This window comes from Hypomesus transpacificus, chromosome 26 (assembly GCF_021917145.1).
Source record: "Hypomesus transpacificus isolate Combined female chromosome 26, fHypTra1, whole genome shotgun sequence".
Taxonomy (NCBI): Eukaryota; Metazoa; Chordata; class Actinopteri; order Osmeriformes; family Osmeridae; genus Hypomesus; species Hypomesus transpacificus.
In genome coordinates, this window is record NC_061085.1 from 2,630,895 (window position 1) to 2,651,990 (window position 21,096).

General features: G+C 44.8%; 1 protein-coding gene across 2 annotated transcripts in view; it reads right to left on the reverse strand.

The window, feature by feature from the left end:
- lrrc39 (leucine rich repeat containing 39) overlaps positions 1-17,748 on the reverse strand; it is a 41,224-nt gene extending 23,476 nt beyond the window's left edge. The window contains exons 1-3 of one of the 2 annotated variants that reach the window (XM_047049956.1): positions 17,600-17,748; positions 15,154-15,269; positions 14,726-14,858 (exon numbers count right to left, since the gene is read on the reverse strand). In XM_047049956.1, coding sequence (XP_046905912.1) covers positions 14,726-14,847 — 122 coding nt within the window. In that variant the 5' untranslated portion in view covers positions 14,848-14,858; positions 15,154-15,269; positions 17,600-17,748. The remainder of the gene's footprint in view (positions 1-14,725; positions 14,859-15,153; positions 15,270-17,599) is intronic. The other variant, XM_047049955.1, reaches the window with a different exon arrangement.
- Positions 17,749-21,096: the final 3,348 nt, after the last annotated feature.

The following is a 21,096-nucleotide window of genomic DNA, read 5'->3' on the forward strand; positions in this document are numbered from 1 at the left end:
CATCGTTGAAAGATTACAGTTTGGTGTGTAAAATAGACATACAGTGAACCTCAAAGTCCATTGAAACCTCTTTCCTATCAACATTTCACTTCTCACTACTATTTTGAAACTGCAACTTGCAAACGCTATCTTTTGAAACTGCAATTTGTGATGTCACAAGTTGCAGCATCAACTTTATCACGCCCCAAAATGTAAATTGACCTGCCCTCTGGTTTTTACACAAATGGAGGTCGCGTAGATCTCTGACACTTTTTTAGCTGGCTGCGCGCTGCTCTGTACTTCCACAGGAATAACAAATAAGAAAGTTAATACGTTTTCAAGATATTGAAAACTTTTTGTAAGACGGAGGTTATTCTGTTTGGTACCCCCAGATCAATTGATGATTTATCCCCCCAAAAATGGGCCCCTTGTCCACCAATGTGCACTCCCATGCCAGAAATTTGACACAAAAATAATTCTGTTGTCAAACGTAGTTTCTTTCATTTAAGGACTATTGCAAAACTAAAATCTTTCCTCTCTTTCAAGGACTTGGAAATTGTTATTCATGCACTTATATCGTCTCAAATTGATTATTGTAATTCTCTGTATTACGGCATTTGTCAATCATCATTATCACGCCTGCAGCCTATCCAGAATGCGGCTGCTAGAATGTTGACTGGTACCAGGAAGAGGGACCATATCTCCCCGATATTGGCCTCTACACTGGTTGCCAGTAAAATATAGAATTGATTTTAAGGTGTTATTACTTGTTTTTAAAGCTTTACATGGATTGGCTCCATTGTATATCTCAGATCTTCTTAGGCTGTATCACCCTTCCAGGCCCCTTAAAACACTGAAAACGTATTTTTATTCTTTGGCTTAGGGTCACTCTTGTTTAAGGTCACTCGTGCTTATTGTAGTTGTGATGTTTGTCTGTTGTTCTTATTTATTGTTGTTTTGCCCTATTTGATGATTTAGTACAGCACTTTGGTCGTCATTGGCTGTTTTTTAATGTGCTCTATAAATAAAAATGACTTGACTTGACAATCGAGCGCCGTAAATGCAGTTATCCAGACTGTACCGGTAATCCTGACACTTTTCACCATCTTCCCAAAGAACAAAACACTCGACGGGCATGGCTGATGCTTTTCTATGAGAAGATCCATGTGAAGTTCGACACATTTATTCATTTGCTCGAACCATTTCACCAAAGATAGTTTTGAATGAAAACCTTGGACAATTTAAAGAAGGATTTGCTAAGCCGCTGTTGCTGAAAAGAGGTGCTGTTCCAACTGTATGTATACAGGATATGTTAGCATTGCTAATAACCTTTACAGACAAAATCATACTACAGCTTGCGCTTGTGATGAACATAAGGTCAGAACCAGTGTTGGGGGTAACAAGTTACAAAGTAACGAATTACAGTAACGATATTACTATTATAGGTAACAAAGTAAAGTAACGCATTACACTCAAAATATTGGTAACTACACTTCTTTACTAGACCTCAGGAACGCGCTTTCCTGCGTTACCCAAGCCATTTTTTCCGGTCCGAAAAGTCATCTTTTAGTGGCGCTTGCATGCTTGCCTGTGTGCTTGCTTGTCTGGGCACCGTTGCCACAGAGACCGATTTGAATGATTTGAATGACGTAGCTGCTGGTGCGTAGACATTAGGTGCGTTCGACATGGGCTGACTTCATGCAGCGCCGCAGCCGGCTGCCTTGAATCTGAGAATGCCATTGGCTGCTTCAAGTCAGCCGGGCTGCAGGCGGCTACAGACGACGTCTGCGCTGCATGAAGACGAACGCACCTATTGACAACCCAGTATCACCCATGATTGTGATGTGGAATAACACGGGTAATCACATATGTAATAACACGGCTGTTCTTAACGCTGTTGAAAACTCCATTCACTTGAATGGGGCTTCCCAACGTTCTGCGGTCTGTTATCTTCTGATAGACCGTTGCTATGAATAACAGACCGCTGTCAAGGAAAGTGGCCTTTTTGCTTCTGATTCACGTCTTTCGTAGCGCTCCGCAAGTAGTACGGTAACTTTTCAACCCCAGCGTACTCTGTTGCTTAGCGACGTCAGCTGATTTGAAGCCTAAAGAATGTTCAGTTTATGAAGTTCAACGTCTTTGGCAAACTATTTCTCAGCTGATCAACACTATGAATGGTAACAAATAAATTGTAAAAAGACACACTGTTTTAAGTAATTTTGTTGGCAAGAAGCCGTGTAATAAGCGGGATAATGTATAGAACGCCGTTGTCATTATCGGGAAAATAAGCCCCTTCAGAGTGAAACAACACCCCTAACTTTGTTGCTCAAAAGGACAAAAATATTACAGTAAAATGCTCTTTATGTCCAAGCGAGAGGTGTCTTTCAACTGCTGTCAACTCAATGAGATTTTAAAGTGAGGCATATTTCTTTGGACAGATAGTGTGGACAGGCTTAATATTCGTTCAAGTGAATGGCTGATTTTTATATGCCATTTAGTTTTACATGTTTACAATTACAATACACTATGTGGAAAGGCTAAGAGATGCCCTTTATTGAAAATTGACAAATAAAGTGATGAAAGGGCCATGATGTTTGTCCATGTATCTTTGTGGTAAATTTTGATTTTGCTTAAAACATTTGAAAGTAAAGTAACTAGTAGTGAAGTTACTTTTTAAATGCAGTAACTAGTAAAGTAATCTAGTTACAATTTTCAGAAGTAACTAGTAACTTGTAACTAGTTACTTTTTCTGAGTAACTACCCCAACACTGGTCAGAACGCACCTCTTTTCAGCAACAGCTTCATAGCAAATCCTGCTTTACATTCAAAACCGTCCTTCTACGCTACGGTATAGACAAACATCAGCCATGCCCGTCTAGTCAATGTGAGTTAGACTCTAGCTCATCTGATTTTTCATAAACGCCGATTTGCAAGGAATGCAAGAACAGTTAGATAGCGAAAACACCTAGACTGTAGGCATGTAAACTAGTTAAGCTTGCTAACGCAAGAGCATAGGTAGAATGTGTGATGATTTAGCCAAGTTTATTGGATATGGGGCTAACGTTATTTCATGTTCCTGACTGTGTTTCATTCAAATAAATAACCCGTGTTGCCATGTAAATCTACAATTCAAAATGCATGTTTGTCCAGATCTATTTTTCAGCAAGATAGCTAGCGCTAACTGCAGCTGAGTTGAATCACTATAGTTTGTTTGCTAAGCTGGAGTGCTATCGTTACCCACCTAAGGCGATCCTGTTTGCTTCGACAGCAGAAGCGGAAACAACTAACATAATAATTTCAAATGGAATTTCGGGTCCCATGGCAAAAATTCAAAGTGCTCCCCCCCCCCCCCCCCCCCGTTTTTGTGGCAAAAAGTGCCTTTTGTCGCCAAAGGGAATCAGTGCAAGCCCAACCACACGTCAGCACATGTTAGCAACGACGCATAACTACAACGTGCATAGATTTTGTAAGACTATTGCGCACAGTAGGCTACTGGCAGCATCATACATTTGAGTAATTCAAGACTTGCATTTACAGTAAGTAATTTCACATTAAATAATGTATTTAAACTCAAGCTTGTGTGGTGTGTCACTGTCTTCAAAAACACTCAAGTTCTCAAGTTCTCAAGTCTTTTATTGTCAGGTACACAGAACAACACAAGCTTAGACTGGGCACTGAAATTCTTAAGACAAGACAACGCAAGCACCTGGCATAACATAACATATAAGTAAACGGAACACAATTTACAGCAATGCTGAGCTTAAATAAGTGAAACTTCCTACATATACAGATAGCAATAAATATCGACTATACTAACCCCAATACTAAAACTTCCTAAATTACAGATAACAATAGATAGTACACTATACTAACCCTAAATGCACAAGAAACCTGTTCCAACCCTATAACCTATTCTAACCTAAGTGGAGTACAGTACAATAGTGCAATGTCAATGACCATACAGGAGTCTGTTCGCGAGGTACAGTGAGGTACAGTAGTGCAAGTTACTGATAGAGCAACCAGTAGCTGAAAGTGACAGTGTATAAGTGACTAGTGTGCAGAAAAACAATGTCCATATCAGTGTCCATTCAGAAGCCTGATGGCCCTTGGGTAGAAACTGTTGTCCAGTATGCGTGTGCGCGACCGGATGCTGCGGTAATGCCTGCCAGAAGGCAACGGGGTAAAGAGACTGAAGGATGGGTGGGAACAGTCTCTTAGAATCCTGCCGGCTTTCCTTAGGCAACGTGTGTGGTAGGTGTCCTGTAGGGCTGGGAGCTTCCTGCCGATGATGAACTCAGCAGAACGGACCACACTTCGTAGGGCCTTGCGGTCCCGGTCTGTGCAGCTCCCATACCACACTGTAATACAACCAGTCAGAATGCTCTCTATAGTGCATCTGTAAAAGATAGTGAGGATGACTGAGTCCATACCAAACTTCTTCAGTCTCCTCAGGAAGAAGAGGCGCTTACGGGCCGCTTTGACCACCTTGTCCGTGTGAACAGACCAGGTGAGGTCATTGCTGATGTTCACCACGAGGAACTTGAAGCAGCTGACCTTCTCCACTTCCGATCCATTGATGAGTAGGGGTGCATGCCCCCCTCCTGCCGCCTCCTATAGTCCACAATCATCTCCTTGGTCTTGCTGATGTTAAGAGAGAGGTTATTGTCCTGACACCATGATGTCAGGGTGTCAACCTCCTCTCTGTAGGCTGACTCGTCACTGTAAGAGATGAGGCCCACGATGGTTGTGTCATCAGCAAACTTGACAAGGAGGTTGGAGCTGCGTGTTGCCGCACAGTCGTGGGTGAACAAGGAGAACAGGAGAGGGCTGAGCACACAGCCCTGGCGGGTGCCTGTGTTGGTGATCAGAACGGATGAGGTGCGGTCACTGATTCTCACCACCTGTGGCCTCCCCGTCAGGAAGTGGAAGATCCACTTGCAGAGGGAGGTGCTCAGTCCCAGGTCCACAAGCTTGGAGACCAGTCTGGAGGGGATGATGGTGTTGAATGCAGAGCTGTAGTCAATGAACAGCATCCTCACATATGTATTCCCCTTGTCCAGGTGGGAGAGAGCGGTGTGCATAGTTAGAGCGATGGCATCGTCTGTAGACCTGTTGGACCGGTATGCAAACAGCATAGGGTCCAGTGTGGGGGGCAGCGAGGAGCAGATGAATGATTTGACTAGCCGCTCAAAACACTTCATGATGACAGAGGTCAGTGCTATTGGGCGATAGTCGTTCAGACATGTGACCTTGGTGTTCTAGGGCACAGGGATAATGGTGGTCCTCTTGAAGCAGGTGGGGAGTACAGACAGGTTAAGGGAGAGGTTGAAGATGTCACTGAAGACCCCTGCCAGCTGGTCAGCGCAGCCCCTGAGGGCCCTACCTGATATGCCGTCTGGGCCAGGTGCCTTGTGAGGGTTGATCTTCTTAAAGCACAGCCTCACCTCAGCTACAGTTAGTGTAGGCACACCACTGGCTTGGCCTTCAGGTAGCTCCACTGCAGGGGGGTCACTGTCTCTCTCAAAGCGAGCGTAGAAGGAGTTCAGCTTGTCTGGCAGGACTGGGTCTCTTTGTACCCTCTCCCTTTGTAGTCTGTAATGGCTTTAAGTCCACTCCACATGCGCCTGGGGTCAGAGCCATGGTAGCTGGACTCCACCTTGGTCCTGTAAGCCCTTTTCGCTGCTTAGATGGCCTTCAGAAGGTCGTATCTGGCCTTCCTGTACTCATCAGGGTCCCCAGAGTTAAAGACGACAGTGCGGGCACCACGGCTTCAGCAATGGAAGGCTCGGAACACTACCCACTCCGGTTCAATGCCCCCAAGCTCCACAGGTATGCCTAAGAAACTCTGCCGGAGTTGTGTGAGTTGAAGATCTCGCGGACAGGGGCCTCCTCCAAACGTTCCCAGTTCACCCGCATTACTCGCTTGGGCTAACCAGGTCTGTCCAGAGTCTTTCCCCACCCCCTGACCCAACTCACCACTAGAGGGTGATCGGTTGACAACTCAGCCCTTCTCTTCACTCGTGTGTCCAAAACATACGGTCTCAGATCCGACGACCAAAATTACAAAATCTATCAGCGACATTCGGCCTAGGGTGGTCTGGTACCACGTACACTTATAAGCATCCTTATGTTCGAAAATGGTGTTGGTTATAAATAATCCTTGAGTAGCACAGAAATTCAACAACAAACATCCATTTGGGTTCAGATCGGGGAGGCTGTTCCTCCTCGATCTTCCTTCCTTCCTCCTCAAAGAAGGAGGAGAAGTCGTCTGCTGTCCATCTTGACAGCAGACGACTTCTTTATTTCTTTCTTTTATTTATTTATGCATTTAGCAGACGCTTTTATCCAAAGCGACTTCCAAGAGAGAGCTTTACAAAAGAGCTGTCACGACGTGTGGAGGGGTAGGACCCAAACGCAGGAGAGTCAGCAGGCATGGTCCAAAAACAAAAGGGTTTAATGCTCAAAACGGGAAACAGACAGGGTACTTGCAGGGACAAAGGGTAATGCTAAGACAAAGACTGGACACAAAGCAGGAACCTAAATACACAGAAACAAACAAGACACAGGTGAACACAATGAAACTAACGACAACTGAACGAGACAGGTGACGACAATGACAGGGAAACACTAGGGCAGGGCAAAACCAAAAACAATAGGGGGGCACGGCTGTGGCCGTGACAGTACCCCCCTCTCAAGGGACGTCACCCGACGACCCACAAGGCAGGGCAGGGGGTCGGGGCAGGTCCGGGGGACGACCCGGAGGCAGGGCAGAGGGTCGGGGCAGGTCCGGGGGGCGGCCCGGAGGCAGGGCAGAGGGTCGGGGCAGGTCCGGGGGGCGGCCCTGAGACAGGGCAGAGGGTCGGGGCAGATCCGGGGGACGACCCGGAGGCAGGGCAGAGGGTCGGGGCAGGTTCGGGGGGCAGCCCGGAGGCAGGGCAGAGGGTAGAGGCAGGTCCGGGGGGCGGCCCGGACGCCGGAGCACGGGCACGGGGGCGCCTGGGAGCGCGGACGAGGAGGCGCCTGGGAGCGCGGACGAGGAGGCGCCTGGGAGCGCGGACGACGAGGCGCCTGGGAGCGCGGACGAGGGGGCGCATGGGAGCGCGGGCACCGGGGCGCATGGGAGCGCGGGCACCGGGGCGCATGGGAGCGCGGGCACCGGGGCGCATGGGAGCGCGGGCACCGGGGCGCATGGGAGCGCGGGCACCGGGGCGCATGGGAGCGCGGGCACCGCGGCAGGCAGCAGCCAGAAGTCCTCGGGCGGAGTAGGAGGCCAGAAGTCCTCGGGCGGAGGAGGCGGCGACCAGGAGTCCTCGGGCGGAGGAGGAGGCGACCAGGAGTCCTCGGGCGGAGGACGAGGCGGCCAGGAGTCCTCGGATGGCCTGGCACTGGGCGGCACAACCTCGGGGCGAGGCAGGGGCTCAGGGAAGGAACGAGGCTGGGGCACAGGGCAGGAACGAGGCTGGGGCACAGGGCAGGAACAAGGCTGGGGCACCGGGCAGGAACGAGGCTGGGGCATCGGGCAGGAACGAGGCTGGGGTACAGGGCAGGAACGAGGCTGGGGCACAGGGCAGGAACGAGGCTGGGCTACAGGACAGGAACGAGGCTGGGGCACAGGACAGGAACGAGGCAGGGGTACAGGGCAGGAACGGGGCTGGGTTCTGGCGGCAGGCGGCCGAAACTCCCTGGCAGGAACAGCCTTGGTGGTCTGGGTGCTGGGCGGCGCAACCTTCTTCGTCCGGGCACAGGGCGGCACAACCTCAGGATGAGGCAGGGGCACAGGGCAGGATCGAGGCAGGGGCCCAGGGCAGGACCAAGGCTGGGGTCGGGGTTCGGGCTGGGGCTGGAGCCAAGGCAGGAACCAGGGCCTAGGGTGGGCCCTCCGCTGTAGGCTTCGTGGACCACCCAAGGCAAGCCTGGTCCCAAGGAAAGGGTTTGGGTGACTCTCCGCTGGGTCCTTATGTGGTCTTAGCATTCTGTCACGACGTGTGGAGGGGTAGGACCCAAACGCAGGAGAGTCAGCAGGCATGGTCCAAAAACAAAAGGGTTTAATGCTCAAAACGGGAAACAGACAGGGTACTTGCAGGGACAAAGGGTAATGCTAAGACAAAGACTGGACACAAAGCAGGAACCTAACTACACAGAAACAAACAAGACACAGGTGAACACAATGAAACTAACGACAACTGAACGAGACAGGTGACGACAATGACAGGGAAACACTAGGGCAGGGCAAAACCAAAAACAATAGGGGGGCACGGCTGTGGCCGTGACAAGAGCATAGGTCACTGATCATAACAACGAGGTAGTCCCAAGCATTGCAAGCAGCCAAAACATGAAGCATACATTGTGAAAAAACTAAACAAGTACCAAAAGGGAAGACCCATAAGAGCATGCAGTTATACAAGTTACAAATTAAAACAACATGAACCACAAAAAAGTGCAGGAATGTACCTGTAGAAGAACAATCAACAGTAAAATATTTCACAGCGAGTACAAGACTTAACTTCGTTATAACTAACCTACAAGAGCAACGAGTCACTCAATAAGAGTCATCGTGATCCTGGAGGAAACTAACATCAGGTCCAGCCAAGCATTCCTAAGTGCCGTTGTACTCCCGGAACAAGTGCGTCTTGAGCCTTTTCTTGAAGCTGGGGAGACATTCAGTGTCCCTGATGGAGGTGGGGAGCTGGTTCCACCATTGGGGGGCCAGGCAGGAGAAGAGCTTATGTTGGGACCGGGCGGTCTTGAGCGGTGGGACCACCAGGCGGTTGTCTGAAGAAGACCGTAGGACTTCTCGTTCTTTGAGGAAAAAGTCTCTGACATTAGCAGTCGGTTCCCTAAACCCACCTCTCCTACCCCCTCACCCTCTATGACTGACCCAACTAAATGTCTAAACTCTTTCTCTCCCCTGTCCGAGTCAGAGCTCTCTGACCTCATTCTCTCTCATCGCCCCACCTCCTGCCCCCTTGATCCTGTCCCCTCCCCCCTCTTTCAAACCATCTCCCCCTCCATCATAACCTTTCTGCTCCATGTCCTAAACTCCTCTCTTACCTCTGGCACCTTCCCCTCTGCCTTCAAACAGGCCAGAGTTACCCCTCTACTTAAAAAAGCCTCCCTTAACCCTGCCGTCCTCCAGAACTACAGACCGGTATCACTGTTACCCTTCTTTTCTAAAACAATTTAACGTGCTGTATCTAACCAACTGTCTAACTTTCTCTCTCAGAACAACCTGCTTGACCCCAACCAATCAGGCTTCAAGACCGGCCACTCCACAGAGACTGCCCTCCTTTCAGTCACCACTGCCTTCCAGTCTGCCAGAGCGGCTTCGAGGTCATCCGTCATCATTCTGCTGGACCTTTCTGCAGCGTTTGATACGGTTAACCACCAGATCCTGCTCTACAGACTTTCTGAGATCGGCATCACTGGCACTGCACTCCAGTGGATCTCATCCTACCTATCGGGAAGATCCTACCAGGTCTCCTGGGGAGGCAAACTGTCAGACCCTCGCCAGCTCTCCACTGGTGTCCCACAGGGCTCCGTCCTTCGACGCCTCCTCTTCTCTCTGTACACCACCTCACTTGGACCAATCATCACCTCCCATGGCTTCTCCTACCACTGCTACGCTGACGACACACAGCTGTACCTGTCGTTCCCCCCGACCGATCCGGGGATCTCAGCTAGGATTGAGGCCTGCCTCGCAGACATCTCCGCCTGGATGACCGAGCACCAGCTCCAGCTGAACCTCGCCAAAACAGAACTCCTCATCATCCCGGCCAAACCCTCCATCTCCCACGACCTCTCAATCATCCTGAGATCTGCGACGGTGACCCCTTCATCCTCTGCCAGGAACCTTGGGGTTACCATGGATGATGAGCTCTCCCTCACGGCCCACATTGCTGCGGTCTCCCGGTCATGTAGATTCACCCTCTACAACATCCGGAAGATCAGGAAATATTTGTCTGAGCACTCCACCCAGCTGCTTGTCCAAGTACTTGTCCTCTCCAAGTTGGACTACTGCAACTCGCTGCTCGCCGGTTTCCCAGCATGCGCAACCCGCCCTTCAGAGGATTCAGAACGCAGCGGCACGCTTGGTCTACAATCTACCCAGACACTCCCACGTTACTCCGCTCCTCATTTCCCTCCACTGGCTACCCATCAAGGCCCGCATCAGATTCAAGACCCTGGTACTGACCTTCCGAGCAGTGATCGGGACTGCACCCGACGACATCAAGTCTCTCCTGCAGCCTTACACCCCCACCCCTTACGGAAAGAAAATATATTTACCAAAATATGATTTGAAATACATTTTAATATATTGTAATATATTATTTTCCATTACATTGACCAATATATTATATATGGAAATACATGAGATAATATATTGATGATAAATATATTACTAATATATCATAAACTATAATATATATTCATGTAATATATTGCGATATATTGCCGTTTTGAACATGAATATACAATATATGTGGTTATATATCCCAAAATATATGCAATTATGTATTCATAAATAACCACCATAATCTATGCCGCTTCATATGGGAACATTTGTGGGTAATATATGTAAAGATATAGTGTCACATGTATGCTTCATAAATGGTAGAATATAGTTTAAATATATGTAAAATTATATGGAAAGATATATTGTACAATGCATGTGTACATATATGAGAACATGCCCATACAAATATATTCTACCATATATTAAACATTCATGTGACACTATATCTTTACATATATTACCAATACATTTTCCCATATAAATCGGAATATATTATGGTGGTATTTATAGATTTAAAATTGCATATATTTTTGGATATATAAACACATATCATATATTCATGTTGAATATGTTGCAATATATGGAAAACGGCAATCATTGCTGTATTCTGCAATATATTGCAATATATTACATGAATATATATTATAGTTTATAATATATTAGTAATATATTTATCATCAATATATTAGCCCATGTATTTCCGTACAATATAATTATTAAATCCCATGTATGGACATATATTGCCTAATATATCACATCATATTTTCCAATATACTGCAATATATTTTCCTTCCGTAAGGGACCCGCCACCTACGGTCTTCTTCAGACAACCGCCTGGTGGTCCCACCGCTCAAGACCGCCCGGTCCCAACACAAGCTCTTCTCCCCTCTGGCCCCCCAGTGGTGGAATCAACTCCCCACCTCCATCAGAGACACAGACTGTCTCTCCACCTCCAAGAGAAGGCTCAAGACGCACTTGTTCCGGGAGTACAACTATACTTGGGAATGGTTTGCTGAACCCAATGCTAGTTTCCTCAAGGATCACAATGACTCTTGCTTAGAGACTTGTTGCTCTTGTTGGTTAGTGGTAACTGATTTAAACTGTTGTATTCGCTGCGAAATATTCTATTTTAGTTAATCTCATTTTTTATTTTTACTGTTGCTTGCTTTTTCTACAAGTACACTTGCACTTACAGATTCATGTTGTTTAATCGTAACTTTCTGAACTACATGCTCTTATGGTTCTTTCCTTTGGCACTTATTTTTTGGTTGTTCACAATGTGTGCTTCTTGTTTTGGCTTCCCGCAATGCTTTGGGGCTATCTTGTTGTTGTTATTATCAGTGACCTATGCACTTTGTAAAGCTCTCTCTTGGAAGTCGCTTTGGATAAAAGTGTCTGCTAAATGAATACATGTAAATGTAGTCACGCCTCAACAGGTGTCCCTGTCATTTCCCATGTGCGTGTTGAAGTCTACCAGCAGCACTATGGGGTCCCCTACTGTGGCCCTATACAGGACTCAATTCAGGGTCTCCAAAAAGGCTGAATACTCCAAGCTGCTGTTTGGTGTGTATGCACAGACAACAGTCAGAGTTTCCCTCCTCCACAACCCGTAGGCGTAGGGAGGCAACCCTCTCGTCCACCGGGGTAAACTCCAACAAAGCGGCGCTCAGCCAGGGGCTTGTGAGAATCCCCACACCCGCCCGTCACCTCACACCTGGTCAACTCCAGAGAAGAATAGAGTCCATCCCCTATCCGAGAGTAAGGATCCAGAGCCATGACTGTGCATAGAGGTAAACCCCACCAGATCCAACTGGTAGCGCTCCACTTACGTACCAGTTCTGGCTACGTTCCACGTCCGCAGAGCCAGCCTCTGCTGCCCGGGTCTGGTCCATCAAGGCCCTTGGCCTTCACTGCTACCCATGTAGCAGCGCAGCCGATTCCCACAGTTTATGCCATGGGTGGTAGGCCCAAAGGATGTAGAAAGGGGTGCCACGTTGCTTCTTCCGGCTGTGCCCAACCGGGCTCCGTGGCCCACCCGGCCACCAGGCGCTCGCCGGCGAGCCCTTCTTCTGGGCCTGGCTCCAGATGGGGACCCTGGCCTTCCTCTGGGCAGGGTAACTCCTCCTCAAATACATTTTTCTATGTAGTCTTCTAGAACCATTCTTAGTCTGGCCCCTCACCTGAGACCACTTTGCCTTGAGAGACCCTACCAGGAGCACCAGGCTCCAGACAACACAGCCCTCAGGTTCATAAGGACACACAAACCTCTCCATCACGTAAGGTGACCCTAACCCTGGAGAGGTTAATGTTGTAAATAAACTACACACCAACTAGAACACTGCGATAATCAAATGCAGGCCTATTAGAGGTCGCCGGAAGCAGCCATAAGAAGATTGGTGATGCTGCCTTTGCCAATTATGCCCCAAAACTATGGAACAAATTACCCATAAATATCAGAGAAGCAAATACGCTAGACATTTTTAAAAGACAGCTTAAAACCTACCTTTTTACCAAAGCATTTAACCAAATTTCAGAAGGGCCTTACAACTGGTAGTAGTTATATTATTGTTTTTATAGATTTGCTTTGTGTTCCCGCAAAGATTGCGGCTTGTGTTTGACTTGCACTATTATGTGTCACATTTTATCAATTTTGTTGAGTTATTGTATTTTGTTATTCTGTAGCTTTTATTATTATTATTATTATAATTTTACTTTATTTTTTATTTTTTATTGAGAAACCACAAAGACTTTGCAAGAGTGCATGTGTTTTGTTATATGGTTGGAAACTGCAAGTGCAGCTCGGATCTAAGACGGATTCGAGAGACCGCAGATAGAATGCGGCTTGTCTGGGTTGTTATATGTTTGGAAACTGCACGAGGCAGCTCGGATCCAAGACCGATTCGAGAGACCGCAGATAGAGTGCGGCTTGTCTGGGTTGTTATATGTGTGGAAACTGCACGAGGCAGCTCGGATCCAAGACTGATTCGAGAGACCGCAGATAGAGTGCGGCTAGTCTGGTTTGTTATATGTTTGGAAACTGCACGAGGCAGCTCGGATCCAAGACGGATTCGAGAGACCGCAGATAGAGTGCGGCTTGTCTGGGTTGTTATATGTGTGGAAACTGCACGAGGCAGCTCGGATCCAAGACTGATTCGAGAGACCGCAGATAGAGTGCGGCTAGTCTGGTTTGCTATATGTTTGAGATCTATTACTTTTATCACTTGTATTATTGTTTTTGTTGATTTTATGTAAAGCACCTTGAGCTGCAATTCCTGTATGAAATGTGCTATATAAATAAAGTCTTACTTACCTACTTACTTACTTACTTTCCCCCTTATGGGCGGGCCCTGGCTAACAAACCCCTTTGTGCGAGTATGCTCACAATCACAGTGGTACCTGAAGATTTTCCAGACCAAGAACAACAAAGAATTGTTCTTTAACAGCCATTGGCCAGGTTTCCCAGATTCGTTAAGATGCTCTTAACGCTAAGAGCGTCTTAAGAACGTTGTAAGGGCGCTCTCGAACGCTCTTGGAACGTTCTTAAGAAGATCTTAGCGTTAAGAGCTTCTTAACGAATCTGGGAAACCCGGCCATTATGGGCTGGTTCAATGGTTGCTATGCAGAATCATGAAAGTCACAGTTTCTGGACATTGAAAGTGAAATTGGGGATACTTTTGCAACCACAAACACCCTTGAAGCCCAACCAAGCTCTTCAGCATGGGTGATGGGGACTTTTCGTCTGCTGTTCCGAGGCTGTGGAACGCCCTGACCACCTTAGGGCCCCTTAGACTACAGATTTTTTAAACAAAACCTAAAAATATATCTTAAAAAAAAAGCTTTTGACTAAATGTATTTTATATGTATTTTATTATTTATACATATTTGTATAGGTTACTATTTATTGACCTGGATCTTTTTAAATTTTAATTATTAACTTTGATTATTTTTTATTAGCATATTTATATGCTATGTAGCACTTTGAGATTGCTTTAATGTAAAGTGCAATACAAATCAAATGTATTATTATTATTACATAAACAATCCAATTCAAATTTTGGGGGGCTAAGAAATAAATCTCTTCAAGTCTTGTTAAAAGATAAATTACTATGCCAAGTAATATACATTATAGCGTGAGTAAATTCAGTGAATATTGAGTCCATGAATGAAAAAACAATTACATTGAAAGTAGTCAGAAATGTGTATGATATTAGCAAAAGCAATATCGTTACATAAATTATTTATTATTTCTCCATCAGGTTTGACAACTTCCCGTGCTAAGGTCCAAGTTGGGATGTCTTCTCAATGTGTATTTAATTAATACTAATGTCATTTTGCTATAAGTTAGTATATTTTGCCAAAGCCTATTCTGCACATAACCGACAAGTCTTTCTACCCCTGTAATTCTGGCTGTAATGCTATCTAACAATTTACAATACAATGATAAACACTTACCTACCCACAGCACCCTTTGTCCTTTTTTCTTGTTGCAGGTCTTCTTTGCTTTTTTTTATTCTGTTCTCCCAGATTGTCTTTATAGAGCTGACAGAGCCAATACACTTTGCCACTCCAGTCATATTGGTCAACACTAGAAATAGAAACAAAATTCCATCTCACAAGACAAATTATGTGTTTGAATATTATCATATGTAATATTCAATTTAACTTCCATGGGGAAGTCTAAATTGTACCGTTACTGACAATTTCAGAGGATAGAGCCCGCCCGACAGGGGCGGACTTAAGCTATGGATGACATGGGCAGCTGCACAGGGCGCCCACACGAAATAAAAACTGTATGGTGACATTCGCGTGATCAGTCTCTGTCGCTCATTTGCAGGTCACGTAAATTATAGCCTATACTGTCACAGTGTGGGACAATTCACCTTGACAGAGTCTGTTTTGTGACCTAGGCAGACTACTGCCTGGGCTGGGAAGGTCTTCCACTCAGACGCATGAGATGGGGAGGGGGGCGGGGGAAAGTGGAACTCGGATCTCCCCACTGGAAGCACAAAGGGGGAGTGGGGGAATGCATATAGTAAAATCAGTCACACTATGAAATGCTACCAAATAAACCACAACTTATTTGTAATACTGGGAATACATAGTTTCTGTTTTGTGCGAAATCGCTAAGAACTAATATAAAACCAGTCGGCACACCACCAAGGTGAATTGGTTTAGTTTTGACCCTTTTTGACAGTGTTGGTCATGGGCGGTGGCTTCTGGGGCTTGAGACACAAATGTTTTTTCTAAAGCCATGTAACCCACATTTAAAGGTAAAAATGTGGGTTGTCATTTTTGGCATCTATATAAGAAGATGAGTCTGATCAATATACCATATCTAAGCTCACATCAAACCTGGACTATCTCCTAGGTTTTGGCTAAAATTCCTCCATAGAGGACAGATAAAGGTGTAAAAAAATTTAGACAATGCAAGATGCATGTTTACAGTCTATAGATTTGGAAGCAAAGGTTTAATTCTCGGAGAGAGTTCACAATCAACAGCAGGGGCGTCACTAGACCCTTTTTACTGGGGCACGTGCCCAAGTATAAATCTACTGTGCCACAGAAACATCTGACTTTTAACAATTTACTTTATTAGTCAGAAAAAAAAAATCCCAATCAACGCTTGTAAAACCAACGCAGTTTAACTGCAGAATTCCATGTCTGCGCGCTCTTCTGTGCTTGCTTTAATAGCCACTGCTGTAGCACACAGAACTCCAGGTGTCGGCACGCAAGTCTGAATTGCAGTAGGTAAAAAAAAACATAAAAAAACAAAATAAAGTTTCTAAATAATAAGCACACCGATCATCTTATTTTGACTCAAACATCATAACAACATGTGTCCAACGAATTATATGACATGAAGCTCAAACAGTATTTGCGCTCAAATATTTGCTAAAAGAATTGGCTCTATCGCGTGCTCGCATTAACTATTGATGTCACTTCCAAAGCTCATATCAAAGTTACAAAACTTTACAGAGAGTTTCAAAGTGTCCTCTCTGGAGACATGCCATGTGCCAGCCTGTTTTAAATCCTCCACCATCATTCCTGTGCCCAAAAAGCCAAGGTCAACAGGACTAAATGACTACAGACCCATCGCCCTGACCTCTGTGCTAATTAAGTCTTTCGAGCGCCTGGTGCATCACGGACCCTCTCCTGTACCCCCTGTAGTTTGCCTACAGAGCTAACAGGTCTGTAGACGATGCAATAAACATGGCCTTCCACTTCATTTTTTGCTAACTAGCGAGCAACATAAATCTACAACATAAATATTTTAGTTGTGGTGCTCCTTAATATTCAATGAGTGCTCCTCAATTTTTGCTGGTGCTCCTAATTTTTTAAACTTGGAAGCACCAGTGCCACCAAATAAAAAGGTTAATTTCAAGCCCTGCTGTGGCAGCTGAATAATTTAAATCTGCCAGACAATGATGGTGCACTTCTACACAGCCATCATTGAGTCCATCACCTCCTCCATCACTATCTGGTATGCTGCTAGTTAGCATTTTGTTGTAAAAGTAAAGATTTTATATTTAAAGACTGCAGCCACTTTAATAGTCTTATATGTGTATTATATGTTTACTTTATGCACCTGCCCACCAAAGTAAATTCCTTGTTTAAGTAAACTTACTTGGTAAATAAACCTTTTTCTGACTGATATACAATTCTTGTGTTTTTTTTCTGGGGCCTTAAAACATTTAACTTGAATTTTTTTCTTTCTCATCTGCACTAATGCAGGTACGGTTATCTCTAGGTAGTTGTAGACTTATATATATATATATTTACAGAAACAAAAATCCACCAGCCATCCCTACTATGCTATGTAATCAGACACTGAAGTTTTCAAAAATTACCTAACCTTCTAATACCAACCGTGGTCAGTGAGGATCCCTCTGGTTTACTAAGACTCCCATGTTCTAGTTACTTTCAATTGGCAAGTTTTCTAGATACCCATGTTAAACAACTTGAAATTTTAGCACAACAAACTGTCAAAAAATACAAGGTTCATGTGTTTCCCGATTACGATGGATCGTAGCAACGATCGAGCAAAAAACGAAACCATCGACATTTCTAACGTGCGTTTACCAAACATGCTCGTAAGGAGTAGGTTAATCTATGCGATTTCAAGAGCTATGAATTTTCAAGAGACCCTTTAGCTACGATGTCTTTGGGAACGGCCCGTAAAACTAAGATTCGTTGTACGATGGATTCTACGATCAATGTAGGCTTACAACGCTTTCGGGAAACACAGCCCTGGTAAAGTTACTGGAGATACATCTGGAAAAAGTTGTGAACCCTGTTTAATCCTGTTGAATACTATCTAGTACTCACCGTATTTAAGTCCAAAGTGAAATTAAAAAGGATACTGCTTCAGTTTATTTTTGAAAACCCATGTAATTTATCCAGATACTGTACTTCTTTAAAGATCTTATTGCCGTGTCAACATGTTTGGCACTGTTCTTTGACGAACTGTGACTCTCCCCTGGTTCTAATTTGAGCCTGGCCAAAACACATGGTATAGTGGTGGTCACATGCTAAAATTGGCATGTGGGAATCTGTTTCCCGAGACATATATCAACAGAGGTTGTGCCAATGGTGAGAAGTCTCTTATTAAAGATTATCAGGGGGTTGTGGCAAGGTGGGAGACCACACACATATATTTTGGGACTGTCCAAAGTTATCAGAATACTGGAAGAAAATACAAAGGGAAATAAAAACATGTTTATTTATTGACATACCGTTAGAACCATCACACTTCATTTTAGGGATATTGCCTGATAACCTTGAAGAAAATAGCCAAACAAAACTTCTGAGGGCCCTTCTTCTAATAGCAAATAAGGTAATAACATCTTGCTGGCTGAAGCCACAGCCCCCCACAATAACCCAATGGAGGGATAGAATCCAAGATATGTACAGGATGGAACACCTGACTGCACTATTACAACTTAAAAGAGAGGCATTCATAAACAACTGGTCTCCCATTGCTATACACTTCCATTTGATATGATAAGTAGAATATACATACTGATATATATTTCTTTTGTCTTGGTTTTTCCATTTATGCAGTGGACTTTTGCAGGCCTTTCTCTTTCAGAATACTTTATTAATGTAATGTCATGTGTGATGTATTGTGTTTGTGGACAATGTTAATGTGTAACTCAATCCTGATAAGCCTTGATCCGGATGGTTTGGGCCCAAGACATCCATGGACTGTTAACCCCACTAGACTAAGACTTGTACCCGTAGCACTTAATTTCATGTAACGATGTGATGTACTGTATGACTGCATTTGATAAAAGGAAATAAAAAGAAGTTCAAAAAAAAAAAAAGATTATCAGAATCATCGCCCGGAAGCGCCTTGATCGGCTACGAAGGGCGCAAGGCTGTTCACACTAGATGCGCATTTCTGCGCGCCGGTCACCAAGCCATTCACCAAGCCATTCACCAAGCCTTTCACCAAGTCTTTCACCAAGCGCTTCACCAAACCTTTCACCAAGCCTTTCACCTCCTCTGACATTTATTTTTTCACGTGTGTAGCGCCCCACCGCCTATCATATACAAGTATTGTGTCTTATATATAAAAGGAAATAAATAGATGGGACGTTTGGGATCTTACTATTACCCAGTTAACGAGTTACCTTTTCTTCAAATGTATGGTATTACAGACCAAATGTTTAAATGCCTTTAATAAGTAGGACCAGACACTGTATACCAAACAACTGATTTAATCAAAGGCAGGGGCGAAGCCAATGGAGGGACATGGAGTCGCATGTGCCCTCCCTGGAATCTGATTGGTTCTCAGATGCCCCCCCCCATTTTCATTGGCTCTGAATGATGTCAATATTAATAAGAAATCATTTAAGATCCTATAGCGATCTGCCTAACATGACAGAAGCCATATATTCCTGCCCAGACAAATGCATACTGTTTAAATTTCCGCAGGTTTTCATCAGAAATCTGCGCTCGCGAATTACGTTTGGGCCTGCTAATATCCAACTGCAAGTGAATGCAGCACTAGACGACTCCAACCCACCCTCCCCACTGCGCCAACTGAGACTGAGGTGAAATCATTTTTATATTCGAGATTCAACAGACATTCATATTCGTACCTCCGTTCAGGCTCCGTGTCATATTTAGGGACCGGGGTAAAAGAGTAGACAGCCTGAATGCCGAAAACCTAGCAGCCATTTGAATAGACATTGATTGCAAATAAACATTGATCAATATGACTGAGATTAAATCAGCATATATACATCTGCCACGGTGGTGCCACCCATCAAAATCTTCTGCCACCCTCTTGCCACCCCATGAATATTCTTCTAGATCCGCCCCTGATCAAAGGATTTAGACTGTTTAAAGAAGTTTCAATTTCCAATGATATTGACCAAAATAATTCAATTAAACAACATCTTTTGTACATTGTTAATCCAAATTAATGTCCCTTTTTATCACTCTACAATACTATGATAATTTACTATTTCACCTTATCTGACTATATCCCCTTATGTCTCTCCTTAGTTCTGAATCTCCATCAAATAAAACAATACAATATATTTGTACACTCCAACTTTAGTTTCAAACGCACTACCAGCAGACGGCCCCAACAGCGACATGTCATATATCTCCGTGCTGTGGTTGGCTGGGGGGGCAGGTTGTCGGCCCGGGGCGCCAAATGTGCTAGGAAAGCCACTGAGGAGCAGCCTAACCATACGTCACCGCCTGACCGTGTGGATTTTTGACTGGGACTGCAAACGAGAGACTGGCGGTCGTCACCAAACAACACTATGTATGTGGGGTCAGGTGGCTGAACGGTTAGGGGATCGGGCTATTAATCAGAAGGTTGCCAGTTCGATTCCCGGCCGTGCCAAATGACATTGTGTCCTTGGGCAAGGCACTTCACCCGTACTTGCCTCGGGGAGAATGTCCCTGTACTTACTGTAAGTCGCTCTGGATAAGAGCATCTGTTAAATGATTAAATGTTAGAACTTCGCCGCCTGTCACTGTCACCAGTGTGACTTGTTTTTTCAAACCTAATTGAGTGAAATCAGGTTGTGCAATAGGCTACATGTTTCATATGTTAAAATGTTTTTATTGAGAACTATAGTGTAGCCAACTGTGCACAGCCTGTAGCATAGAGGATTTTACCGCAGCTGCAGGGGTGCTTTTGCATTTTCAAATTACTGTAATTTCTTTTAATGTTTTTTTTGTTTTCAGAACATTTTTAAGTTATGTCAGAGTTGTATGTTCTATCTTGGTTGGTTATACTCAAATGATTCATATTTATACATTTTAAGATCTAGTATTCATTTTGAGCATGTTTTTGCACCCCCAGTTTTAAAAGAAGAATCGTCTCTAGCCTGTAGTGTGCTCATTTTGTGTAGCCTATTCACATTTTGTTGTCGTGCCTTTGTCCTATTGTTGCAGTGGATATGACAATTATACATTGATATGTGGATATAATAATTCAAACCTTTCAAAGTGCCAATACACACATCTGTATAGGCCAGGCATGAGGTGTGTAGCCAACCAGTGCTTGTTTAAAACTGTCATAACCGGGCTCATAGGAAGATTAAATAGATACTTAGGAACTTCAGGAAGTGACAAGCCACGGAAATAAGGATAACAGTGTATTTATTCAATAAAAAGTGCTTACAAAGAAACGGTTGGATGTGAGGGTAATGTAAATTAGTAGTGTGTAGGGAATGGGTGTGGGATCAGTGCACGTGTGATCTAAAACGTGCAGAGAGAACTAAAAAGCAAACAGTAATGATGTTCCTGCTAGTAATGGAGAGACCCAGCTTCTTGGGGCACAGCTTATTAAGGACCGA